The sequence below is a fragment of the Nerophis ophidion genome, linkage group LG16 (assembly GCF_033978795.1).
Source record: "Nerophis ophidion isolate RoL-2023_Sa linkage group LG16, RoL_Noph_v1.0, whole genome shotgun sequence".
Classification (NCBI taxonomy): Eukaryota; Metazoa; Chordata; class Actinopteri; order Syngnathiformes; family Syngnathidae; genus Nerophis; species Nerophis ophidion.
Genome location: NC_084626.1, coordinates 23,144,669 through 23,169,879, shown reverse-complemented (window position 1 = coordinate 23,169,879; position 25,211 = coordinate 23,144,669). Strand labels below are relative to the sequence as shown.

The 25,211-nt window shown below is 39.1% G+C and overlaps 1 protein-coding gene across 8 annotated transcripts in view; it reads right to left on the bottom strand.

Annotated features, from left to right (window-relative positions):
• Positions 1-626: 626 nt before the first annotated feature.
• Positions 627-25,211, bottom strand: part of LOC133535173 (band 4.1-like protein 1) — a 229,924-nt gene continuing 205,339 nt past the window's right edge. For 6 of the 8 annotated variants that reach the window (XM_061874732.1, XM_061874733.1, XM_061874734.1 and 3 more), the window contains 8 exons: positions 21,413-21,463; positions 19,186-19,542; positions 18,792-18,911; positions 12,796-12,849; positions 12,536-12,631; positions 9,762-9,842; positions 9,557-9,667; positions 627-4,312 (listed from right to left, as the gene is read on the bottom strand). In XM_061874732.1, coding sequence (XP_061730716.1) covers positions 4,307-4,312; positions 9,557-9,667; positions 9,762-9,842; positions 12,536-12,631; positions 12,796-12,849; positions 18,792-18,911; positions 19,186-19,542; positions 21,413-21,463 — 876 coding nt within the window. In that variant the 3' untranslated portion in view covers positions 627-4,306. The remainder of the gene's footprint in view (positions 4,313-9,556; positions 9,668-9,761; positions 9,843-12,535; positions 12,632-12,795; positions 12,850-18,791; positions 18,912-19,185; positions 19,543-21,412; positions 21,464-25,211) is intronic. The other 2 variants (XM_061874739.1, XM_061874740.1) reach the window with 1 other exon arrangement.

Below are 25,211 nucleotides of genomic sequence, written 5' to 3'. Positions count from 1 at the left end.
GCATTTTCTAAAGAGGAATAGAAAGCACAATCAACACCATTGCAATAAATAATACCGTATTTCCTTGAATTGCCGCAGGGTATATAGTATGTGCCTGCCTTGAATTACTGCTCGCTTCCCAAAATAATTAGCGCATGCTTAGTATTACCGCCTGGTCATACTCGTGACGTCGCGAGTGACACTTCCCCTGTCATCATTTTCAAAATAGAAGAGGCTGATTTCAATACCGGTAATTGTGAAATCGCATAAAGGGAAGAAGATTAAGAGCTATTCAGTAGGATTTAAGGTCAAAGCTTACATCACACTCAAATTTTTAATGCATACCTTTGGTAAGTGCCGGAGTGAGAAGAGGTTTTAAAACAATTAGCGCAGGCTTACTTTTACCGCATGCCTTTGGTAAGCGCAGGAGTGAGAAGAGGTTTTAAAACAATTAGCGCAGGCTTACTTTTACCGCGTGCCTATGGTAAGCGCAGGAGTGAGAAAAGGTTTTAAAACAATTAGTGCATGCTTACTTTTACCGCGTGCCTTTGGTAAGCGCAGGAGTGAGAAGAGGTTTTTAATTAGCGCCCCAGCAGCAATTCAAGGAAATAGGGTACTTCAAAAAAAGGAATTGGAAGAACACAGGCTGATGTCAATCATTGTTTGACAGATGCCAGATAGTGTACAACCATTTTCTGCTAATATACTGACAGGGGCTGAAGGCTATAGGATGAAAAATGTCACCGATCACATGTCAATTACAGGGCAGTTGGGAATGAGGAATGAAAGACAAGTCAAGTTTAAAAGTCAGATATATGAATCACTGCACGATCAAATGTTAAAATGATTAGTGTTCTGTGGAACTTCAAAATAAATGTTCACACATCAACATTAATTATCTCCAAGCTCCACAATATTTGTTGTTTGGTTCATTCTCACATACCCACTTATTGTGTTCTCTAACATAGTTTAGTGACCAATAAGGTTGCACGATTATAAGTGATATCAACATGCATTATCATATGACTACAGTATTAAACGCTCTATCGTCTGCCAAATTGATGGCACATTCTAGCTGTGTCGGGCAAATTGACAGTGACAAGCGAACGACCGTGTCCTCAACGCAAGGTAACGTCCTTGCTAGTGAGACAACTAATCCTGGTCTCAATGGCGGCAAATAAAGTAGGTTTCTAACAAGAAACATAACTGGAGGATGAGGAATGGTTAAACATTCTAAACTACTCTCCGCAGGATACAAGAAGCCATGCTAATCTAAGACTTTTGTATAACAGGGGTGGGCAGATTGATACAAATATGGACAGTATCGATACCAAATATAGTATAAAGTCAATACTACAGTAACTACATTGATACTTTTCCTGATAATTCAGGAAATAAGTCCTCAACACTGGAGGACTTTAAATTTATTTATAGCGGCATGGCTCGGTTGGTAGAGTAGCCGTGCCAGCAACTTGAGGGTTGCAGGTTCGATTCCCGCTTGTGCCATCCTAGTCACTACCGTTGTGTCCTTGGGCAAGACACTTTACCCACCTGCTCCCAGTGCCCCCACACTGGTTTAAATGTAACTTAGATATTGGGTGTCACTATGTAAAGCGCTTTGAGTCACTAGAGAAAAAGCGCTATATAAATATAATCCACTTCACTTCACTTCACTATAAAAAAGTAGTTTTTGCTTATGTTTAGTTATTTTGCTCTATTTATTCTTTTGAAAAAATAAAATGACGTTACACTGCTTTTCAGTTTGTTTTTTAATAAAACAAAAAAAATTATTTAAACAATGATGTTACAACACAAAGTAACCAGCTGTTTACAGTAAATTAGCAAGTGCCGTATTTCCTTGAATTGCCACAGGGCATATAGTATGAGCCTGCCTTGAATTACTGCCGGGTCAAACTCGCTTTGCAAAATAATTAGCGCATGCTTATTTAGTATTACCGCCTGGTCAAAGTCGTGACATCCCGAGTGACACTTCCCCTGTCATCATTTTCAAAATGGAGGAGGCTGATTTCGAAACCGGTAATTTGAAATCGCATAAAGGGAAGAAGATTAAGAGCTATTCAGTAGGATTTAAGGTCCAAGCTTACATCACACTCAAATTTTTACTGCATGCCTTTGGTAAGTGCCGGAGTGAGAAGAGGTTTTAAAATAGTTAGCGTAAGCTTACTTTTACCGCATGCCTTTGGTAAGCGCAGGAGTGAGAAGAGGTTTTAAATGAGTTAGCGCCCCGGTGGCAATTCAAGGAAATACGGTAGATTAATACCGTATTTTTCGGACTATAAGTCAGTTTTTTTCATAGTGCGACTTATAGTCAGGAGCAACTTATGTGTGAAATTATTAACACATTACCGTAAAATATCAAATAATATTATTTAGCTCATTCACGTATGAGACTAGATGTATAAGATTTCATGGGATTTAGCGATTAGGAGTGACAGAATGTTTGGTAAAGGTATAGCATGTTCTATATGTTATAGTTATTTGAATGACTCTTACCATAATATGTTACATTAACATAGCAGGCACCTTCTCAGTTGGTTATTTATGCCTCATATACCGTACACTTATTCAGCCTGTTGTTCACTATTCTTTATTTATTTTAAATTGCCTTTCAAATGTCTATTCTTGATGTTGGATTTCATCAAATCAATTTCTCCCCAAAAATGTGACTTATACTCCAGTACGGTTTATATGTTTTTTCCTTCTTTATTATGCATTTTCGGCAGGTGTGACTTACTCCGGAGCGACTTATACTCCGATAAATACAGTAATCGTTTCGATAAAAGAATACAAGTATACATCAGCAGCTAAAATAGCAGCCTTTATAACCTGTTTTGAACTGGTTCTACTGTCAAATAATGTGTTGTGATATATGTCCTTATTGCAGGAAGATGCAATATATAGATTTTAGGTCGTATCGCCCATCCTAAAAGATAAATTAGTTTAGCTTTGGTCGTTGGTAGTGTAGTGGTTCACATAGCTGACTTTTGTGCAGCAAGCGTGTCAAGGTTACAAAAGCAATAAGGTGCTACTCCTATTGATGTAACAATAACAGCGGCTCCAAAATGTCACAATACTTTTTTAGAATACAACCGCAGTGTTTAGGTACATGAATGCAGAATTGATGCCAGAATGTATTATTGACAGATTTGATGGAACACAAATGAGCAGGACATCTTTTTTCTTTGCTGCAATTGGATTCAGGTAATTGTAAAACAAAAATGTATATTTTGCCACCACACACAGCACCTATAGCAAAAGTAACATGATATACAAGCGTGGCTTATAAGCATGTTCACACCCAAAGAATGAAAGATCACAAGTATAACATGTATACATTATTGGATCACGTCAGCCAAATAAACGTATAATTAGGCATTTAGGCAAGGAGAATAAAAAAAAAAAAACTTCAAGCATAAACAATTCAAAAACATATTCAACATTAATAATTGAATTGGCCCCCGCCCCAGAAACAGAGCATTAAAAAAAATAACATAAAATCGATGACAGAAATTGAGTAAGACTAATGATCTCCGTCGCTTGAAGAAAGCAGAATGTCTCTGTTTGAAATTCTGAAAAAGTCCACCACCCAGTCCGATGGGGTTTTTTTGGAAGTTGCTTGTCAGTCCTGCATAAAGGACTAATCCATTTCCCAACAAAAATGTCTTTTTTACATGAGACCCTCCATGTCTTGTTGTTTTAAATAATTCCCTCTGATGCTTTTATTTGAATCATGCAGATTATATTAATCTGATAGTATACTGATTTATGTATCAAGCAAATACTGGAGAGAAGTTGAATGTTCCTTACATACAAATGTAAAAAGTTTGTCATGACCGAAAGGTGACGATATGGTGGATCACCAGCATTGCACCCCCTTCTCTTAGCCAAGCTTTTTTACTTAACGTATATATTTAGCTATTTCACGTACTCCATGAGAATGATGCAGTTTTGTAATATATTAGGAAGTCATTTGTAAACAAATGTGAATGTGGCAAGGAGGGGATGTGCAGTAAAACATCTAACCCAAGAAAGTGTTGCCAAATAGTGCTCCATTAGGCGATCCATCCTGACCAATCCAGGTTAATATGACAGGAACGGGAGTCCGGATCAGCGTAAGAGTCAGAGCAGAGTCACAGTCGGTTTGTCTCAGAGGACAGAGGAAGCAATCTACTGCAGGGTGGATCACAGTCTGTTCTGTCAGTGTGTATACACAAGAGGAGCGGATAGTCCTCTTAGCAAACTGGTGGCATGCTGCTCAGGGAGAAGATCCTCTCATGTCCGCCGCTTCAGGAGCCACCACAGTCAATCAGGACTGAAAATGGAGAAAAATGCATCATTTATCTCCAAGTCTCCCTACAGCAGTGTTTCACAAAAAGGGTTGTGCCAAATAGACGATATAAATCATATACTAGGGCTGGGTGATATATCGATATAAACGATATATCGCAGGTTTGTCTCTGTGCGATATAGAAAATGACTATACCGTAATATTCGATTATATGTTCTAACACAGTTGCTTTTAGCTGCGGGCTTTACACAACAGGCGTTTCTCACTCCTCGTCCCTCCTTCTCACAGAGACGGAAAACAAGCCCGCCTTCTTACAGTGGGGCAAAAAAGTATTTAGTCAGCCAGCGATTGTGCAAGTTCTCCCACTTAAAATGATGACAGAGGTCTGTAATGATCATCATAGGTACACTTCAACTGTGAGAGACAGAATGTGAAAAAAAAATCCAGGAATTCACATTGTAGGAATTTTAAAGAATTTATTTGTAAATGATGGTGGAAAATAAGTATTTGGTCAACCATTCAAAGCTCTCACTGATGGAAGGAGGTTTAGGCTCAAAATCTCACGATACATGGCCCCATTCATTCTTTCCTTAACACGGATCAATCGTCCTGTCCCCTTAGCAGAAAAACAGCCCCAAAGCATGATGTTTCCACCCCCATGCTTCACAGTAGGTATGGTGTTCTTGGGATGCAACTCAGTATTCTTCTTCCTCCAAACACGACAAGTTGAGTTTATACCAAAATGGATACATGGATGATACAGCAGAAAATTTGGGGGAATGTCATGTGGTCAGATGAAACCAAAATAGAACTTTTTGGTATAAACTCAACTCGTCGTGTTTGGAGGAAGAAGAATACTGAGTTGCATCCCAAGAACATGTTGTTTTAAAACTGTTTGACTATTTGCTTACAAATTGATGACCCTCACCCCATCCTTGTTTGTGAATTACTTAGCATTTCATGGAAGCTGCTTTTACACCCAATCATGGCACCCACCTGTTCCCAATTAGCCTGCACACCTGTGGTATGTTCCAAATAAGTGTTTGATAAGCATTTCTCAACTTTATCAGTATTTATTGCCACCTTTCCCAACTTCTTTGTCACGTGTTGCTGGCATCAAATTCTAAAGTTAATGATTATTTGCAAAAAAGAAAAAAAAATGTTAATCAGTTTGAACATCAAATATTTGTAGCATATTCATCTGAATATGGGTTGAAAATGATTTACAAATCATTGTATTCCGTTTATATTTACATCTAACACAATTTCCCAACTCATATGGAAACGGGGTTTGTGCAAAGATGATGGTCACGTTGACTTAAGTCTGCATCCTACCGTTTGGTTATTTGATCTGTTGAGTAGATAATTTGCAGTGAAAGAAGGTATTGTGCGTTGATACTGTGATAGTCTGCAGCTTCCTGCTTCCAGCCAAAACAAAAGCGGCTGATTGCTTGTCGCTGCCCTTATTGGACTAGCCACAAATAATTCAGAGGGCGCTTAAACTCAGCTGACACGTAATCTTTATACATTGTCAAGTGTGACATGGGTTACACTTTAATTGCTATTGCGGCATCCAGTGTGTGTATTCAGATCAGCGTACCTGTGTTTTAAGTGTGTGTATTCAGATCAGCGTACCTGTGTTTTAAGTTGTCTGCCTGTCTCTAATCAGAAAGAACCCTCGATAGGCTGTCCACTTACATGTGACTTTTGCAACACTTCTGCCGTATAAGATTTGAGCGAGCACTTCCACATTTGTGAGCATGAAATACAATGTCTGTGCGTGCGTTCACGCGTGAAATACAGTTTGCGCGTGCTTATCTATTAGGGGTGTGGGAAAAAATCGATTCGAATTTGAATCGCGATTCTCACGTTGTGCGATTCAGAATCTATTCTCATTTTTTTTTAAATCCCCCTTTTTTCTTTTTTTTAGCAATCCAACAATACACAGCAATATCATAACAATGCAATCCAATTCCAAAACCGGACCTGACCCAGCAACACTCAGAACTGCAATAAACAGAGCAATTGAGAGGAGACACAAACACGACACAGAACAAACCAAAAGTAGTGAAACAAAAATGCATATTATCAACAACAGTATCAATATTAGTTATAATTTCAGCATAGCAGTGATTAAAAATCCCTCATTGACATTAGCATTAGACATTTATAAAAATAAAAATAAGAACAATAGGCTTGCATCGCATCTCATAAGCTTGACAACACACTGTCCAATATTTTCAGAAAGATAAAATAAGTCATATTTTTGGTTTGTTTAATAGTTAAAACCAAATAAAATTATTGCAATCAGTTGATAAAACATTGTCCTTTACAATTATAAAAGCTTTTTACAAAAATCTACTACTCTGCTAGCATGTCAGCATACTGGGGTAGATCCTGCTGAAATCCTATGTATTGAATAAACAGACAATCCTTTTAAATTGGGAATAAATCGTTTTTGAATCAAGTATCGTGTTGAATAAAAAAAAAAAAAAAAAAGATTTTGAATCGAATCGTGACCCCAAGAATCGATATTGAATCGAATCGTGGGACACCCCAAAGATTTGCAGCCCTAATATCTATGATCTTTGAGGATCAGGAAATATCGGCTGTCTTTTTTTACACGAGACCTTTGCGTTCCTTCGGCCGTGGAAGAGTTGTCCGTCTGTACTGCGACTTGAACTTTATAAAAAGAGAGTTGTTTGTAACTCCCCCTTGCCTTTCTTCATACCTGCCACTATGCAGGCACTGATCATGTTATTCTGCATTGAAGTCAACAACGCTGGAACACTTACTCACAGCTGCCAAGCTTCACATCAATGTAACCCTTTCTCACGCGACACTTGACATGTTTCGCACTTATTTTGTCCATTTACGACTCTATGTTGTGGCGGCGTGGCTCGGTTGGTAGAGCAGCCGTGCCAGCATATTGAGGGTTGCAGGTTCGATCCCCGCTTCCGCCATCCAACTTTACCCAACTGCTCCTAGTGCCACCCACACTGCTTTAAATGTAACTTAGATAATAGTTTTCACTATGTAACGTGCTTTGAGTCACTAGAGAAAAGTGCCATATAAATATAATTCACTTTCAGAATAATAAAGTTTGTTTTTCGCAACTTGTCGTAGTTTGATTCACTCTGATTGTTTGTTTAAAATAACCAACGCCATCAATCCACTGTGCCTACATTTGACGTTGACACTACGCAATTTAAACCAATCAGGAATAACGTAAGGCGGGTCTCGACGTCTTTATTCCACACACCTCAGCTGTACGTTCTTTCTGATTGGTTTAAATTGTGTGGTGTCTTCCGTGGTAGGTTAAATGGAGCATACCTCAGACACGCACACGCAGATTGTATTACACACATGCGCTCGCACACGTATTACACGCTCACAAATCTTGATACACTCGCTCAAATCGTACACGGCAGAAATGTGGCAAAAGTCATGTCTTAGTAGACAGCCTATCAAGAGTTATTTCTGATTAGGGCCAGACGGACAACCTAAAACACAAGTACGCTGCTGATATGATTACCCACACTCGGATTGATATGCAGACACACACATTAATACACACACGCCTGAAGTGGATTACACGCGCACAAATTGAGATACACGTTTGCAAATCATTTTGCTATGATAAAATTTCAAACACGGGCCCATCTGTATTGCAAAAGCTGGGCTGCGGGTCAAAAAGTTTTGGAACATCTGTCCTAGAGCAGGGATCGGCAACCTTTACCACCCAAAGAGCCATTTTGACCCGTTTCACAAAATAAAGGAAACAATGGGAGCCACAAAACTCTTTTGAAATTTAAAATGAAATAACACATGCATAGAGGTTTTTTTTTCGCTTTGTGCTATGTATTTAACCAGGGGTCTCAGACTTGCAGCTCGCACCTTAATATGAAAATGTAATGTTTGTGCGGCCAGCGAGTTTTAAATTAATGCCGTTTGACAGCATCACACTTGCCAACCCTCCCGAACTTTCTGGGATACTCCCGAATTTCAGAGCAACTATTCTCGCGAATATCTGCTGATTTTCGCCCTTCAACATTAATACGGGCGTGCTATTAAGGCGCTGCCTTTACCGCCCTCTACAAAATGTACAAATATCTCGCACAGCCCAGCCCAGCCACGGGTCGCATGTGGCTTCCATAGGCACACTTAGTTAGACGACTGCAACGCATACTTGTTCAACAGCCAGACAGGTTACACTGAGAGTTGTGATATAAACAACTTTAACACTCTTACTAATATGCACCACACTGTGAATCCACACCAAACAAGAATGACAAACATTTATGGAGAACATCCTCACTGTAACACAACATTAGATTAGATTAGATTAGATAGTACTTTAATCTATTCTAATGTTGTGTTACAGTGAGGATGTTCTCCAGAAATGTTTGTCGTTCTTGTTTGGTGTGGGTTCACACATAAACACAACAGAAGAAATATCCAAAAACCCATGCATCCCTAAGTCATCCGGGATACATTACACACCCCTGCTGGCATCAAATCCCCCCCCCTGCGTGCGTCGGTTGAGGTGGGCGGGGTTGGGGGGACGGGGTTTCGTGCTAACGGGGGTGTATAATGTAGCCCGGAAGAGTTAGGGATGCATGGTATTTGTTCTGTTGTGTTTATGTTGTGTTACAATGCGGATGTTCTCCCGAAATGTGTTTGTCATTCTTGTTTGGTGTGGGTTCACAGCGTGGCGTATATTAGTAAGAGTGTTAAAGTTGTTTATATCACAACTCTCAGTGTAACCTGTATGGCTGTTTACCAAGTATGCCTTGCAGTCACTGTCCTTTTATCAGCAAAGGCTGCATACTATACTGTATGTAACTGGCTTGCACGACGGCAAGCTTTAGAGGACTGTAAAAGCTATGCAAACAGGGCACACCCTCAATATTATCAACTAGGTTAAAATCGGAGAATGTTGGTCCCGGGTGATCTCTGAGAGAGGCATTAAACTCTGGAAATCTCTCGGGATAAGCGGGGGGGTCGGCAATTAAGCAGCTGAGCCACATTAGAGTGATCAAAGAGCCGCGGGTTGCTGACCCCTGTCCTAGGGGGTCATGACAGAAAATAGTTGAAAAGCACTTACTTCCCTGCAGTATCTCACACCCTCACATCTAGTGTCTTCCAATCTTATCAATGTGTTTTACTTCGATTCTCAAACACAATCTAATTAAGGTGTCTACATGTGGTTTTAACCGATATCATGCAATTATTCATATATTTTGTGACTGAATTGTGTTCCTTTACCTTCTGTTTTAGCTCCTCAGTGGGAGACTCAGTCTCTCTAATTACAACTGCTTTTGTCACCAACATGTCAGGATGCTGCTGCTTGGCCTCTTGGATTGCCATAGCAAGGGCCTATAGGCACAGGACATATCATACATAGCATGAGTCACAAAGTTTAGAAATCAGCTCACTGTCAGAACAGTAGTCTGTATTCACTCTCCCTCACCTGGTGTTGATCTACATCTTCATCTCCTGTGATGATGATCCTTTTCTCAATTCTGGTCTCTGAGTATCCTCCTTTGACCGTCTGCAGCATGTAGATAAAAGTTTTAAAATTAATAAATTAAAAACTATAAAATGTATTGTTTTTTCTGCGCTATGTATATATATATATATATATATATATATATATATATATATATATATATATATATATATATACACACACACACATTTATATATATATAAATACATATATATATACACACACATATATATATATATATATGTGTATTTATGTATATATATACATATATATATATAAATACATATATATATATATATCTATCCATCCATCCATCCATCTTCTTCCGCTTATCCGAGGTCGGGTCGCGGGGGCAACAACCTAAGCAGGGAAACCCAGACTTCCCTTTCCCCAGCCACTTCGTCTAGCTTTTCCCGGGGGATCCCGAGGCGTTCCCAGGCCAGCCAGGAGACATAGTCTTCCGAACGTGTCCTGGGTCTTCCCCGTGGCCTCCTACCGGTTGGACGTGCCCTAAACACCTCCCTAGGGAGGCGTTCGGGTGGCATCCTGACCAGATGCCCAAACCACCTCATCTGGCTCCTCTCGATGAGAAGGAGCAGCGGCTTTACTTTGAGTTCCTCCCGGATGGCAGAGCTTCTCACCCTATCTCTAAGGGAGAGACCCGCCACACGGCGGAGGAAACTCATTTGGGCCGCTTGTACCCGTGATCTTATCCTTTCGGCCATGACCCAAAGCTCATGACCATAGGTGAGGATGGGAACGTAGATCGATCGGTAAATTGAGAGCTTTGCCTTCCGGCTAAGCTCCTTCTTCACCACAACGGATCAGTACAACGTTCGCATTACTGAAGACGCCGCACCGATCCGCCTGTCGATCTCACGATCCACTCTTCCCCCACTCGTGAACAAGACTCCTAGGTACTTGAACTCCTCCACTTGGGGCAGGGTCTCCTCCCCAACCCGGAGATGGCACTCCACCCTTTTCCGGGCGAGAACCATGGACTCGGACTTGGAGGTGCTGATTCTCATTCCGGTCGCTTCACACTCGGCTGCAAACTGATCCAGTGAGAGCTGAAGATCCTGGTCAGATGAAGCCATCAGGACCACATCATCTGCAAAAAGCAGAGACCTAATTCCGTGGCCACCAAACCGGAACCCCTCAACGCCTTGACTGCGCCTAGAAATTCTGTCCATAAAAGTTATGAACAGAATCGGTGACAAAGGACAGCCTTGGCGGAGTCCAACCTTCACTGGAAATGTGTTCGACTTACTGCCGTCAATACATATATACATATATATATATATATATATATATATATATATATATATATATATATATATACATATACACACACACACACACACACAGTGGGGCAAAAAAGTATTTAGTCATCCAGCGATTGTGCAAGTTCTCCCACTTAAAATGATGACATAGGTCTGTAATTTTCATCATAGGTACACTTCAACTGTGAGAGACAGAATGTGAAAAAAATTCCAGGAATTCGCATTGTAGGAATTTTAAAGAATTTATTTGTAAATTATGGTGGAAAATAAGTATTTGGTCACTTCAAACAAGGAGGATCTCTGGCTCTCACAGACCTGTAAAACCACTGATAATCTCTCTTGATCTGGGGCTCCACACAAGATCTCGAGGGGTCAAAATGATTATGAGAACGGTGAGCAAAAATCCCGGAAACACACGGGGGGACCTGGTGAATGACCTGCAGAGAGATTTGACCAAAGTAACAAAGGTTACCATCAGTAACACACTACGCTGACAGTGAATCAAATCCTGCTGGCTGTGCCAGACGTGTCCCCCTGCTTTAGCCAGTGCATGTCCAGGCCCGTCTGAAGTTTGCCAGAGAGCACATGGGTGATACAGCAGAAGATTGGGAGAATGTCATGTGGTCAGATGAAACCAAAATATAACTTTTTGGTATCAACTCAACTGGTGGTGTTTGGAGGAAGAAGAATACTGAGTTGCATCTCAAAAACACCATACCTACTGTGAAGCATGGGGGTGGAAACATCATGCTTTGGGGCTGTTTTTCTGCTAAAGGGACAGAACGATTGATCCGTGTTAAGGAAAGAATGAATGGGGCCATGTATCGTGAGATTTTGAGCCAAAACCTCCTTCCATCAGTGAGAGCTTTGAAGATGAAACGTGGCTGGGTCTTCAAGCATGACAATGATCCCAAACACACCGCCCGGGCAACGAAGGAGTGGCTCCGTAAGAAGCATTTGAAAGTCCTGGGGGTGGCCTAGCTAGTCTCCAGACCTCAACCCCATAGAAAATCTGTGGAGGGAGTTGAAAGTCCGTGTTGCTCGGCGACAGCCCCAAAACATAACTGCTCTCGAGAAGATCTGCATGGAGAAATGGGACAAAATACCAGCTACTGTGTGTGCAAACCTGGTAAAAACCTAAGTAATCGTTTGACCTCTGTTATTGCCAACAAAGGTTTTATTACAAAGTATTGAGTCGAATATTTGTTATTGACCAAATACTTATTTTCCACCATTATTTAGAAATCATTTCTTTAAAATTCTTCTTTTTACATTCTGTCTCTCACAGTTGAAGTGTACCTATGATGAAAATGACAGACCTCTGTCATCATTTGAAGTGGGAGAACTTGCACAATCGCTGGCTGACTGAATACTTTTTTGCCCCACTGTGTGTGTATATATATATATATATATATATATATATATATATATAGTACTGTCTTCATGAATTACCTTGGTAACTTGGGTTGTGGTTGCAGTGGTGACACTTTCTCCAGTGATAGTCAGTGGGGAGACTATTGGCTCTTTACCTAGAACGCCGCCTTTTACCTGAGCAAAGGAGTCAAGAGTGTGTTTATAAATGATAAATATGTCATCACAGAGAGAAAAACAACCATTCACATCTTGATTCCGTACAAATGTTTGGCGCCTTACTAGCACATACTGTCCCACATCTCGATACATACAGTAGTTTTTCTTTATTAATCACTTACAGGCGATCCATTTTCTTTAAGGATGACTGGAGCCTCTTGTGAGAAAGAGAGCCTCTGTAGGAAGAACAAAAATGGTCGTCAGACAAAAAAGAATATGCAATGTAACATATGGACACATTTTCATTCAGTCATTCTTTTATTTTCTAACACAGTACCGCTGGGTGACAAGTTAAATTACATGAGTCACATTTTACATGCAGGTTTTTGCAATGTGTGAGGAAAACCATTGTACCCTAAAAAAAACACGCACACAGAGGGATAACATGTAAACTCCACAGAGGTGCTTCTAACAGACATATGAACTATCAATCCCGACTGTGAGACCGGCATGCTTACCACTAAGGCGGCTTGGACAAATGTTCTAAATTAACCATCAGGAGATGTACCCTAATCCAGTGGTTCTCAACCTTTTTTCAGTGATGTACCCGCTGTAAACATTTTTTTAATTCAAGTACCCCCTAATCAAAGCAAACCATTTTTGGTTGAAAAAAATTGAGATAAAGAAGTAAAATACAGCACAATGTCATCAGTTTTTGATTTACTAAAATGTATAACAGTGCAAAATATTGCTCATTTTTAGTGGTCTTTCTTGAACTATTTGGAAAAGAAGATTTAAAAATAACTCAAAACTTGTTGAAAATAAACAAGTGATTCAATTATAAATAAAGATTTCTCCACATAGAAGTAATCATCAACTTAAAGTGCCCTCTTTGGGGATTGTAATAGAGATCCATCTGGATTCATCAACTTACTTATAAACATTTATTCACAAAAAAATAAATCTTTAACATCAATATTTATGGAACATGTCCACAAAAAATCTAGCTGTCAACACTGAATATTGCATTGTTGCATTTCTTTTCACAGTTTATGAACTTACATTTATATTTTGTGGAAGTATTATTCAATAAATGTATGTATAAAGGATTTTTGAATTGTTGCTATTTTTAGAATATTTTTTTTAAAATCTCACGTACCCCTTGGCATACCTTCAAGTACCCCCATTTGAGAACCACTGCCCTAATCTAACACTCTGATGAAGGCCCCATTTTATTCCAAAGCAAGCTCTTTATAACGGAGTTGGGTTGGAGTACATGTAGAAGAATTTGATGGCCTTGCACAGAGCCATGACAAAGTAACCCAACTGCTGTGAAGACAAAAACACATCTTTAATGAACCCAACATTTTGAACTGTGAGAAGAAGAGATTACCAAGACTGAAACCAATGAAAAACAGAGAGCATGCCACTCCAGACAAACAGGATACAGCTAAGATTTTAACCCAAAACATGTAAAGCAGTAGTACTACTGTCGGAACCACTGAGCCATAAATCTGCTAATTTGCTTCCACAACAAATACAGACAATAGATAGAGCAGAAATTTTACGATGGAACACATGTATTCTTTAAAAGGGATTGAAGGCACTGCAGACTTCAGCAAACACAAACACCTGGAAGGCCACGAACGACAACCAAAGTGGATGCTCGCAGAATTCTTTACTCGGTCATGAATATAAATCCGTTCACAAGTGCTCCTCAAGTCAAAAGCACTTGAGGGGGTCATCTTATCTTTGTGGAAGTTTTAAACCCAGAGACACACTCAAGATTTTACACTAACTCCAGGGGTTAGTGCATGTGCCTCACAGTACAAAGGTCCTGAGTTCAATCCCAGGCTCGAGATCTTTCTGTGTAAATTTTGCATGTTCTCTCCGGGTATTTCGGCTTCCTCCCACCTCCAAAGACATGCACCTGGGGATAGGTTGATTGGCAACACTAAATTGGCCCGAGTGTGTGAATGTGAGAGTGAATGTTGTCTGTCTATCTGTGTTGGCACTGCGATGAGGTGGCGACTTGTCCAGGGTGTACACCGCCTTCCGACTGAATGCTGCTGAGATAGGCTCCAGCATCCCCCGCGACCCCGAACAGGACAAACGGTAGAAAATGGACGGATTGGGTTGAAAAGCAGAATTCTACTGTATCTCTTTCCAGCTGCTTCTACATCAAACACACCATCCATCTGCAGCCTCTCCATATTTTCATGGATAAATGTGGTTAGTTTAAATGTTATTTTAATGTCCTTGGTTGGCTCTTATGTGCTTCAGTTTGGTGCAGACTAGGGATGTCCCAATCCAGGTTTTTGCACTTCCGATCCGATACCGATGTTTTTGCACTTCCGATCCGATACCGATACTGGCCTATCCGAGCATGTATTAAAGTTTAAAGTTATTTAGCCTATTTAGTTGTCAGATTCATGTTGAAAAGGGTTTTAGTACTCTTGATAACAACTAGCCAGCTGAATTAGGTGAGTTTGAATAATACACAATGGTTGGTAACAAGAAGCTTACCTGTTTATTCAAGGATAAAACATAAAATAGACAAAATTATACATGACAAACAGAAAGGACATCATTAAACAGTAAAAAAGTGAACAGTATAAAGTGCAAATAATGCTTTAAACATTATTTTTTTTTAAAAAAGCAAAAAACAGACAACCTAAGTGGGATAAAATGTCTATAACTCAGCATCAATCAATACTTGCTCTTGAACAAGTGTAAAGTTAAAAAAAAAAAAAAAAAACTATCCACACATTCCCTTCAATTGTTTGCCCCAGTCAGAGGGAGGCAAACAATTGAAGTCCTAGCATAATGGGGAGATTCTGTCTGACAAAGACGAGCACTTTAAGATGCTCAGGTGTCAGTCAGCCTGCTCCTGTGTTCATCAATGATGATTGAGGCTGTGCTAAAAAGCTTCTCCCTCTCAAGAGTCATTAAAATGTCTTACAACTTTACCAACACGCTTGACTTTATTGTGGCATGTTTTGCACTCCACCTCTTCATCTTTTTCGTTTTGAAGGGTAAAATAATCCCACACAGCTGACATTTTTACCGGCAACTTTCACATGGTTAGGACACAGACCTGTGGATGTGTTGAAGGTGTGCTGGAAAATGCGGAACGGAAATTAGGGCGCAGCAGAAAAGGAATGTATTATTTAAATCGGTGCGTTGGAAAACACGGACCGGAATTTTTTTAAAAACTGGATCTGGATGAGCATTTTCCCATGCCTTGCCGATAAGCATTTTTTGGCAAATGTCGGCGGCCGATCCGACAACCCTAGTACAGACTAACACTGCTATGCTTTAACTGCTTCCCAAGTCGGCTACTGTTATGTTTTGATTATTTCATTCTTTAATTTGATTAATATCATGCAATTGTTCTTCTGAGCACTCCCCTTCACACTTCTTTGTTCCCGCGCTTGGGAAACAAATAAATGTCAATCTTTATCAGTGGTTCTTAACCTGGGTTCGATCGAACCCTAGGGGTTCGGTGAGTTGGCCTCAGGGGTTCGGCGGAGGTCAAAACACACCCGACTCATCGTGTAAATAAAAACTTCTCCCTATCAGCGTACTACGGATACGGCAACAGCAGAAGTCAGACTGATTTGCAGGTGTGAAATTTGTTGTGAGTTTATGCACTGTTGGTTTTGTTGTTTGAACAAGGTGATGTTCATACACGGTTCATTTTGTGCACCAGTAAAAAACAAACAAACATGGTAACACTTTAGTCTGGGGAATATATTCATTATTAATTAGTTGCTTATTAACATGCAAATTAGTAACATTTTGGCTCTTAACTAGTCTTTATTAAGTACTTATTAATGCCTTATTCGGCATGGGCTTATTATAAACCTAACCCTAACCAAATAACTCTAAATTAAGTCTTTGTTACTCAGAATATGTTCCCCGAGTGTCCAAAAAACTCCAAATTAAGTCTCTGTTACTTAGAATATGTTCTCCATACTATAGTGTTACCAAAAACATATAACTTTGTCTTGAATTTGGAAAAAAAAGGGTTTGGTGAATGCGCATATGAAACTGGTGGGGTTTGGTACCTCCAACAAGGTTAAGAACAACTGATCTATATGCTAATGCTGCACTGTAAAAACTGAAATCTAAGTAAGATGAAATATCTCAAATAAGGGTGATATTTGCTTATTTTCTGTCTGATAAGATATTTCTTCTCACTAAGCAGATTTTATGTTAGAGTGTTTTACTTGTTTTAAGTGTTTTGGTTCTAAATGATCTCAGTAAGATATTACAGCTTGTTGCTGAGATTTGATGACCTATATTGAGTAAAACATGCTTGAAACTAGAATATCAACTGTTGCAAAGCTGTGTCAACAACACCCACAAGTATAAATCCACTTTTTTAAAGTAATAACTTCTTACTTCGAGCATGAAAAAAAAATTGTGATGCCAAGCGCATATCATTATGTCAAGGTAATGGCACTAGCATCTACTTCATTTAAGAATATTTTTCAACATAACGTTTTTAGCATTCAATCAGGCATTATTGCAAAGTTTTGTATTAGTGTGCCTAAAAATAGATATACCGGCTCCCAGACACGTATTTGTTTTTTCTAAATGTGGTCCCTGAGTCAAAATAATTGCCCAGGCCTGACCTATATTGAGTAAAACATGCTTGAAACTAGAATATCAAGTGTTGCAAATCTGTGTCATCAACACTCACAAGTATAAAACTGCTTTTTTAAAGTAATAATTTCTTACTTCAAGCATGAAAAAAAAACTCATGCCAAGCGCATATCGTTATGTCAAGATAGTGGCACTAGCATTTACTTCATTTAAGAATATTTTTCAACATATTGAGCAAAAAGTGTACTTTTCTACCTAGAAAAGTACACTTGTTATTAGTGAGAATATAGTTATTTTAAGGTATTTTGGGGTTCATTGAGGTTAGCTAATTTTGCTTGTTTTGGAAAGTCTTGACAAGCTGAATTTTCTTGTTCTATTGGCAGATAATTTTGCTTAGTTTAAGTCAGGGGTGCCCATTACGTCGATCGCGAGCTACCAGTCGACCGCGGGGGGTGTGTCAGTCCATCTCCAGCCAGGCTTTTAAAAAGAAATTGACCTAAAAATTAGTGTTCATCAATCTTCACCAAGACGCCACTTAAATGACATTCACGGTACCGGAGGGTCTTGTGAGATGACGCTGGCTGCTGCAAGATCATTATTATGAAAATATGACCGAGAGGAAGGCGAGAAACACTTTTTATTTCAACAGACTCTCGCGCCGTACCTTCCGTCAAAACTCTAAAGGCCGACTGCACATTTCCTATCTTCACAATAAAAGCCCTGCTTCATGCTGCCTGCGCTAACTAAATACAGAGTCTCGGAAAACTGGCGTGCACAAGCGATCCCTCAGAAAGCTGGCGTGCACATCACTTGTGCACGCCAGCTTTCGGAGACTCTTATTTTGTTAGTGCAGGCAGCATGAAGCAGGGCTTTTATTGTGAAGATAGGAAATGTGCAGTCGGCCTTTAGAGTTTTGACGAAAGTCTGTTGAAATAAAAAGTGTTTCTCGCCTTCCTCTCTGTCATTTTTTCATAATAATGAACTGGCAGCAGCCAGCGTCATCTCACAAGACCCTCGGGTGCCGTGAATGTCAATCAAGCAAGCTACGGAATTTTCCGCCAATGTTTTTCTTGTAAAGTGTATGGAAGCTGGATGAATTAGATGCCAAAAAACAACCACTTTCATGTGGTATTGTACAGAAAGGACAACTTTTTTTCTCCTCCATTTGAAAATGTGGGCGTTATCATCATTACTGTCTGATTCCAATCAATGCAAGTCATCAGAATCAGGTAATACACCAACTTATATTCTTGTCTTCGTGAAAGAAAGACATCTATATGTGTTACACATGCTTGTATTATCATTAAACACATTTAAAGTGTGGGCACCCCTGGTTTAAGTAAAATACCCCTCATTTTTGTATTTTTTTTTTCTTGTTTTTGAACACTGACTTTTTGCAGTGTGGCGACTAAGACACTAGATTTTTAGTCAAATCTTACAGGGTTCACTGTGGAATTTGCTACGCCAACTAGAAGTTGGGATGCTCGGAACCCCAACTTTTGCTGGCATGGCGCATAACAACCAACCAAGAGCGCTGTGGCTTGTATAATACTGATGTTGATTTTACCTGTGGTGAGACGCTCATCTGAGCCTCTGATCCATTAGTATTGGACTCTGTCTTGGAGTCGGCCCTTTTCAGCATCTGGGCCATACTCGCAGCACCGGCGTCTCTCTTTGCGACGGGGGGCTGTGAAAAACAAAATTACACAAACAGTCAAGTTGTGATTGAGAATATGAATAATGACAAACTAATCACGTGGACGTATTGCAGTTCCAACAAAGTATGATTGATGAAGTGATGAAATGGTGGAGGTGATAAAAAGAACAAACACAGATCTGCAAATCAACTTGGACAAAACATTCATAAAACACACCAAAATAAAACAACGAAAGGCAGGCAGGCAGGCAGGATGAATCCGTGTGGAAATGCTGATGAAAGACGAAAACATTAATCTGACTACCTCATGATAAAGTCCCTCTTCAGGAAGTTTATCCTCTAAGGGAGATTTGTCCCTTGAACCCATGAGATATGCTGAATAGAACTGGGACGTTTCCTCAAAGTCCTCCCGTCCGACTTCGGGCTGTCGCTCCTCTCCTGAATCGGACACGCCTTTCGCCATGTCCTCAATGCAGGGGTGGAGATCCGTGAGGACGGTGAAGTCGACCTCGGCCTCTAGGCTGGACGTGGAGCTGACTGTCATGCTGGAGCACTTGCGTTCAATTCCCAAATGAGGTTGCCTTATGCAGCCCATGGTGTCTTGCTGCTGTTCCTCTTCACTGGTGACAGCTGCCTGCAGCCTGCTGTCACTCAGCTCCTTCTGAGAGGAGTACAGATAGTCGCCACTCTTAGATTACTGCAGACCCATGCTAAAAATGTTATGCTAATGGGATGGATGCAACTTTCATACTGGGCTTCACATTGACATAGTCACTGTAGCTCAGGGCTGTCAAACGTACGGTCCGAGGGCCAAATCAGGCCCACGAACAGGATTTACCCGGCCCGTTGGTAGTTATTGAATGACAGAAACAGCTGTTCTAAATGTGTCCACTGGATGTCGCAGTGGCCATTTTTCATATCTTTGCAGATGATGCTAATTATGTACAAAATAAACCACATGTTAGTGCAGGGGTTGGGAACCTTTTTGGCTGAGAGAGCCAAGAAGCCAAATATTTTAAAATGAATTTCCCTAAGAGCCATATAATATTTTTTTTAACACTGAACACCACTAAACACGTGCATTTTTAAGTAAGACCAACATTTCCAGAGTATAATAGGTCTCTTATTCTTTATAATAACATTGTTATTCTGAAGCTAACTGTGGAGGGAGCGTGGCCTGCAGGCCTGCAGCAAAGCAGGATGTTGCCAGGCCCGGCCTCGAAATCAGCGACAGGTGTGTAGATGGCCCACCTGGGCCTTGTTATGTAATCACCTGTCGCTCTGTTATAAGCAGCAGCCAGGAGGAGAGACAGGGTTGGGGCTGGAGCCAGAGCGCGAGTGAGGACGAAAGAGATAAAGACAATTGCTGGAAAGCAACTGAGAGAAAAATAAAATAAAACAATATTGTAACCCTAAAACAGGCTCTTGGTGGTCCGAAGAACCCCCAGGAGGGCAAGCCCCACACTAACCAATAATAAATAAATGACTTCTTACCATTAATGCATGTTCTTGAACATAAAAAAGCATGAGAATGTTTTATATTTTGAACGTCATTTTTAACAAGTGGAATTATTCATGACTTATCGTGTTAAGCAAGGTCAGCTCAGATTTATCCGAGAGCCAGATGCAGTCTTCAAAAGAGCCACATCTGGCTCTAGAGCCATAGGTTCCCTACCCCTGTGTTAGTACATCAGTCGAGGAAAATGATCAAACTACAAAAATAACATCCGATAATTTGATGTTGATATTTTTTTATCTTTATGGATCGAAAATGAACACCAATCAGTTGACTGATTAACAGTATCACATAATGTATTCAGAAAGTATAAAAAACAGCAAATGAAGATAGAATAGTATTAACCGCAACATCATTATGATTTGTACGATTTCAAAATGTGCTTGTTCTATTTTTAAACCAAAAAATAAATAAATCTACAGTTGTCTTTACTTTTAAGTTATCGTGCTGTGATTAAACCAGGCCGGCCCACTTGGGAGTAGATTTTTCTCCATGTGGCCCCTGATCTAAAATGAGTTTGACACCTCTGCTGTAGATTCACTCACTTTACAGGATACTGTAAATATTATGTGAAGGACCATTGAAAGTGTGTGAATAATTAAATCCAAATTGCCGCTATGCCTCATTAAGCTCAAACTCAATCGGTTTTGATTAAATAGAATGGTTATGAAAGTAATATCCCTCATAATGCCATTAGCTACATTACTAAATCCTATACGTTCAGGTTAAATTAATAGGGTGTCACACCAAAAATCAAGCACAAATAAAAGGGATTTAATTCTAACTTTAGCAAACATTAAAAATAAATATTCCAGCAACAGATGAATACAAGACTTTTTAGTACCCGCATTCAATTTAAGCTCATCTCGAAACGGCCACTGAACAGTCAATGAGAGGCAACACATTTAAGTAATTTCAGCCTCAGGAAAACGAGTCTGCAGAAATTGGAAATTCATGCAATTTCACCAATGAGGGGTGCAGTGAATGAGAATGGGTTTGAATACAAATGAACAACCTTGGAATTAGCGAATGGCTCGTCATAAACAAAGAGAGCAGGGACGGGCTCCTGCAGGTGGAAGAAGAAGAAAGAGCAAATTTGAACAAGTTGAAGTTGACTGAGGCCCCTCAAGCAGAACACACATTTCTCATGAAGAGGACGCAAACATTCAAGTTTACTAGTGGATGAACACAAAGAAAACCGTCAGTTAGGTGAAGAAAATGCACGTGGAGCAAATCATTTTGCGTAGAACCAACAGAAAAATTGAGCATGAATGAAAACCATTTCTGTAAAAAAATAAAAGAAACGCATATCAAGGATAATAACCTGACTAGTGAAGAACAATTGAGAAATCTATTTCACTATTTCACAGACTGACAGGGATTGAAAGTGTGACGTATTAAACGGGTCATGCTGGCCTCTGAATAACTTATTAAATATATATAGCTAGATAGTAGGGCTGTGGGGAAAAAAATCGATTCGAATTTGAATCGCGATTCTCACGTTGTGCGATTCAGAATCGATTCTCATTTTTTAAAATCTATTTTTTTTTAGCAATCCAACAAAACAATACACAGCAATACCATAACAATGCAATCCAATTCCAAAACCGAACCTGACCCAGCAACACTAAGAACTGCATTAAACAGAGCAATTGAGAGGAGACACAAACACGACACAGAACAAACCAAAAGTAGTGAAACAAAAATGAATATTATCAACAACAGTATCAATATTAGTTATAATTTCAGCATAGCAGTGATTAAAAATCCCTCATTGACATTATCTTTAGACATTTATAAAAATAAAAAAAAGAACAATAGTGTCACAGTGGCTTACACTTGCATGGCATCTCATAAGCTGGACAACACACTGTGAATGATTGACGAGGACCCCGACTTAAACTAGTTGAAAAACTTGTTCGGCTGTTACCATTTAGTGGTCAATTGTACGGAATATGTACTGTACTGTGCAATCTACTAATAAAAGTATCAATCAATCAATCCAATATTTTCACAAAGATAAAATAAGTCATAGTATTGGTTCGTTTAGTAGTTAAAACAAATTTTACAATATTCCAATCAGTTGCTAAAACATTGTCCTTTACAATTATAGAAGCTTTTTACAAAAATCTACTACTCTGCTAGCATGTCAGCAGACTGGGGTAGATCCTGCTGAAATCTATGTATTGAATGAATAGAGAATCCTTTTAATTTGGGAAAAAATCGTTTTTGAATCGAGAATCATGTTGAATTGAAAAAAAAAATCGATTTTGAATCGAGTTGTGACCCCAAGAATCAATATTGAATCGAATCGTGGGACACCCAAAGATTCGCAGCCATACTAGATAGATAATCTTTATTGATTCCTTCAGGAGAGTTCCCTCAGGAAAATTAAAACTCCAGCAGCAGTGTACAGAATTGAGATATAGTTTAAAAAGTAATTAATAAATAATGGCTGAATACAAGACTGTGCTTAAATTGTGTTCTTTTCTTTAACATGTTAAAAACACGGAGTGAACGTGCGCTATCATTACTGCAAAAATTGTCATAATCCCTTCAGGGGGAAAAAAGAATTGTGAGATTTTTCTCAATTCCAGCGTGAGCTATTAGAGACAGCAAGTAGACCGGATAGCAGCTGTGACACAATCAAACATTACTTTTAACGAAATCTGTTTATAAAATAAGGGTGGGCAACATCAATTTATTTTTTTTATTGTAAAGAATAATAAATACATTTTAAATTAATTCTTCATTTTAGCTTCTGTTTTTCTGACAAAGAATATTTGTGAAATATTTCTTCAAACCTATTATGATTAAAATTCCCAAAAATTATTCTGGCAAATGTAGAACATCTGTAGAATCCAATTTAATTCTTATTTCAAAGTCTTTTGAATTTCTTTTAAAATTTTTGTTCTGGAAAATCTAGAAGAAATAATGATTTGTCTTTGTTAGAAATGTAGCTTGGTCCAATCTGTTATATATTCTAACAAAGTGCAGTGTCATCAAAATTCAAAAATTAATCTTAATCAGGAAAAATTACTAATGATGTTCCCTAAATTATTTTTTTATTTTTTCAAAAAGATTCGAATTAGCGAGTTTTTCCTCTTCATTTTTTTCGGTTGAATTTTAAAGAGTCGAAATTGAAGATGAACTTTGTTTCAAAATATAATTGACAATTTTTTCGTGTTTTCTTCTCTTTTAAACCATTCAATTAAGTGTTTTTTTCATCATTTATTCCAGGGGTCGGGAACCTTTTTGGCAGAGGGAGCCATGAAAGCCAAATATTTCAAAATGTATTTCCATGAGAGCCATATATTTTTTAACACTGAATACAACTAAATGCGTGCATTTTTATTAAAGACCAACATTTTTAGACTATAATAAGTCTCTTAATTATTTTTAATAACTTTATTCTAAAAGTTAACCAATAATATAATACTTCTTACCATTAATGCGACATCTTGAACAGGTGCGATAGAAAACGGATGGTTACATTAAAATGCATAAGAATGTTTTATAATTTGAACGTCATTTTTAACACTGTGATTACCAGCGGAATTATTAATTACTTATTGTGTTAAGCCAGGGGTGCCCATTACGTCGATCGCGAGCTACCAGTCGACCGCGGGGGGTGTGTCAGTCGATCTCCAGCCAGGCTTTTAAAAAAAATAGACCTAAAAATTAGTGATCATCAATCTTCACCAAGACGCCACTTAAATGACATTCACGGTACCGGAGGGTCTTGTGAGATGACGCTGGCTGCTGCAAGATCATTATTATGAAAATATGACCGAGAGGAAGGCGAGAAACAATTTTTATTTCAACAGACTCTCGCGCCGTACCTTCCGTCAAAACTCTAAAGGCCGACTGCACATTTCCTATCTTCACAATAAAAGCCCTGCTTCATGCTGCCTGCGCTAACTAAATACAGAGTCTCAGAAAGCTGGCGTGCACAAGTGATGTGCACGCCAGCTTTCTGAGCGATTATTTGTGCACGCCAGTTTTCCGAGACTCTTATTTTGTTAGCGCAGGCAGCATGAAGCAGGGCTTTTATTGTGAAGATAGGAAATGTGCAGTCGGCTTTTAGAGTTTTGACGGAAGGGACGGCGTGAAAGTCTGTTGAAATAAAAAGTGTTTCTCGCCTTCCTCTCTGTCATTTTTTCATAATAATGAACTGGCAGCAGCCAGCGTCATCTCACAAGACCCTCGGGTGCCGTGAATGTCAATCAAGCAAGCTACGGAATTTTCCGCCAATGTTTTTCTTGTAAAGTGTTTGGAAGCTGGATGAATTAGATGCCAAAAACCAACCACTTTCATGTGGTATTGTACAGAAAGGACAACTTTTTTTTCTCCTCCATTTGAAAATGTGGGCGTTATCATCATTACTGTCTGATTCCAATCAATGCAAGTCATCAGAATCAGGTAATACACCAACTTATATTCTTGTCTTTGTGAAAGAAAGACATCTATATGTGTTACACATGCTTGTATTATCATTAAACACATTTAACTTGTTTACAAAAATGTCTCTTTCATAAATAAATAAATATAAATGATATATATAAATGAGGTAGATCCCCTCGAGTTGGTCAATTGAAAAGTAGCTCGCCTGCAGAAAAAGTGTGGGCACCCCTGTGTTAAGCAATGTCAGCTAGAATTTATCTGAGAGCCAGATGCAGTCATCAAAAGCTCTAGAGCCATAGGTTATTTTTATTTTTTGTAGGGATGTACTCATAAATCTCAAGACTAAAATAACAAAAATAACCATGCAATCTGTGCAATGAGCTGATCAATATAAAGTTAGAATCATACTT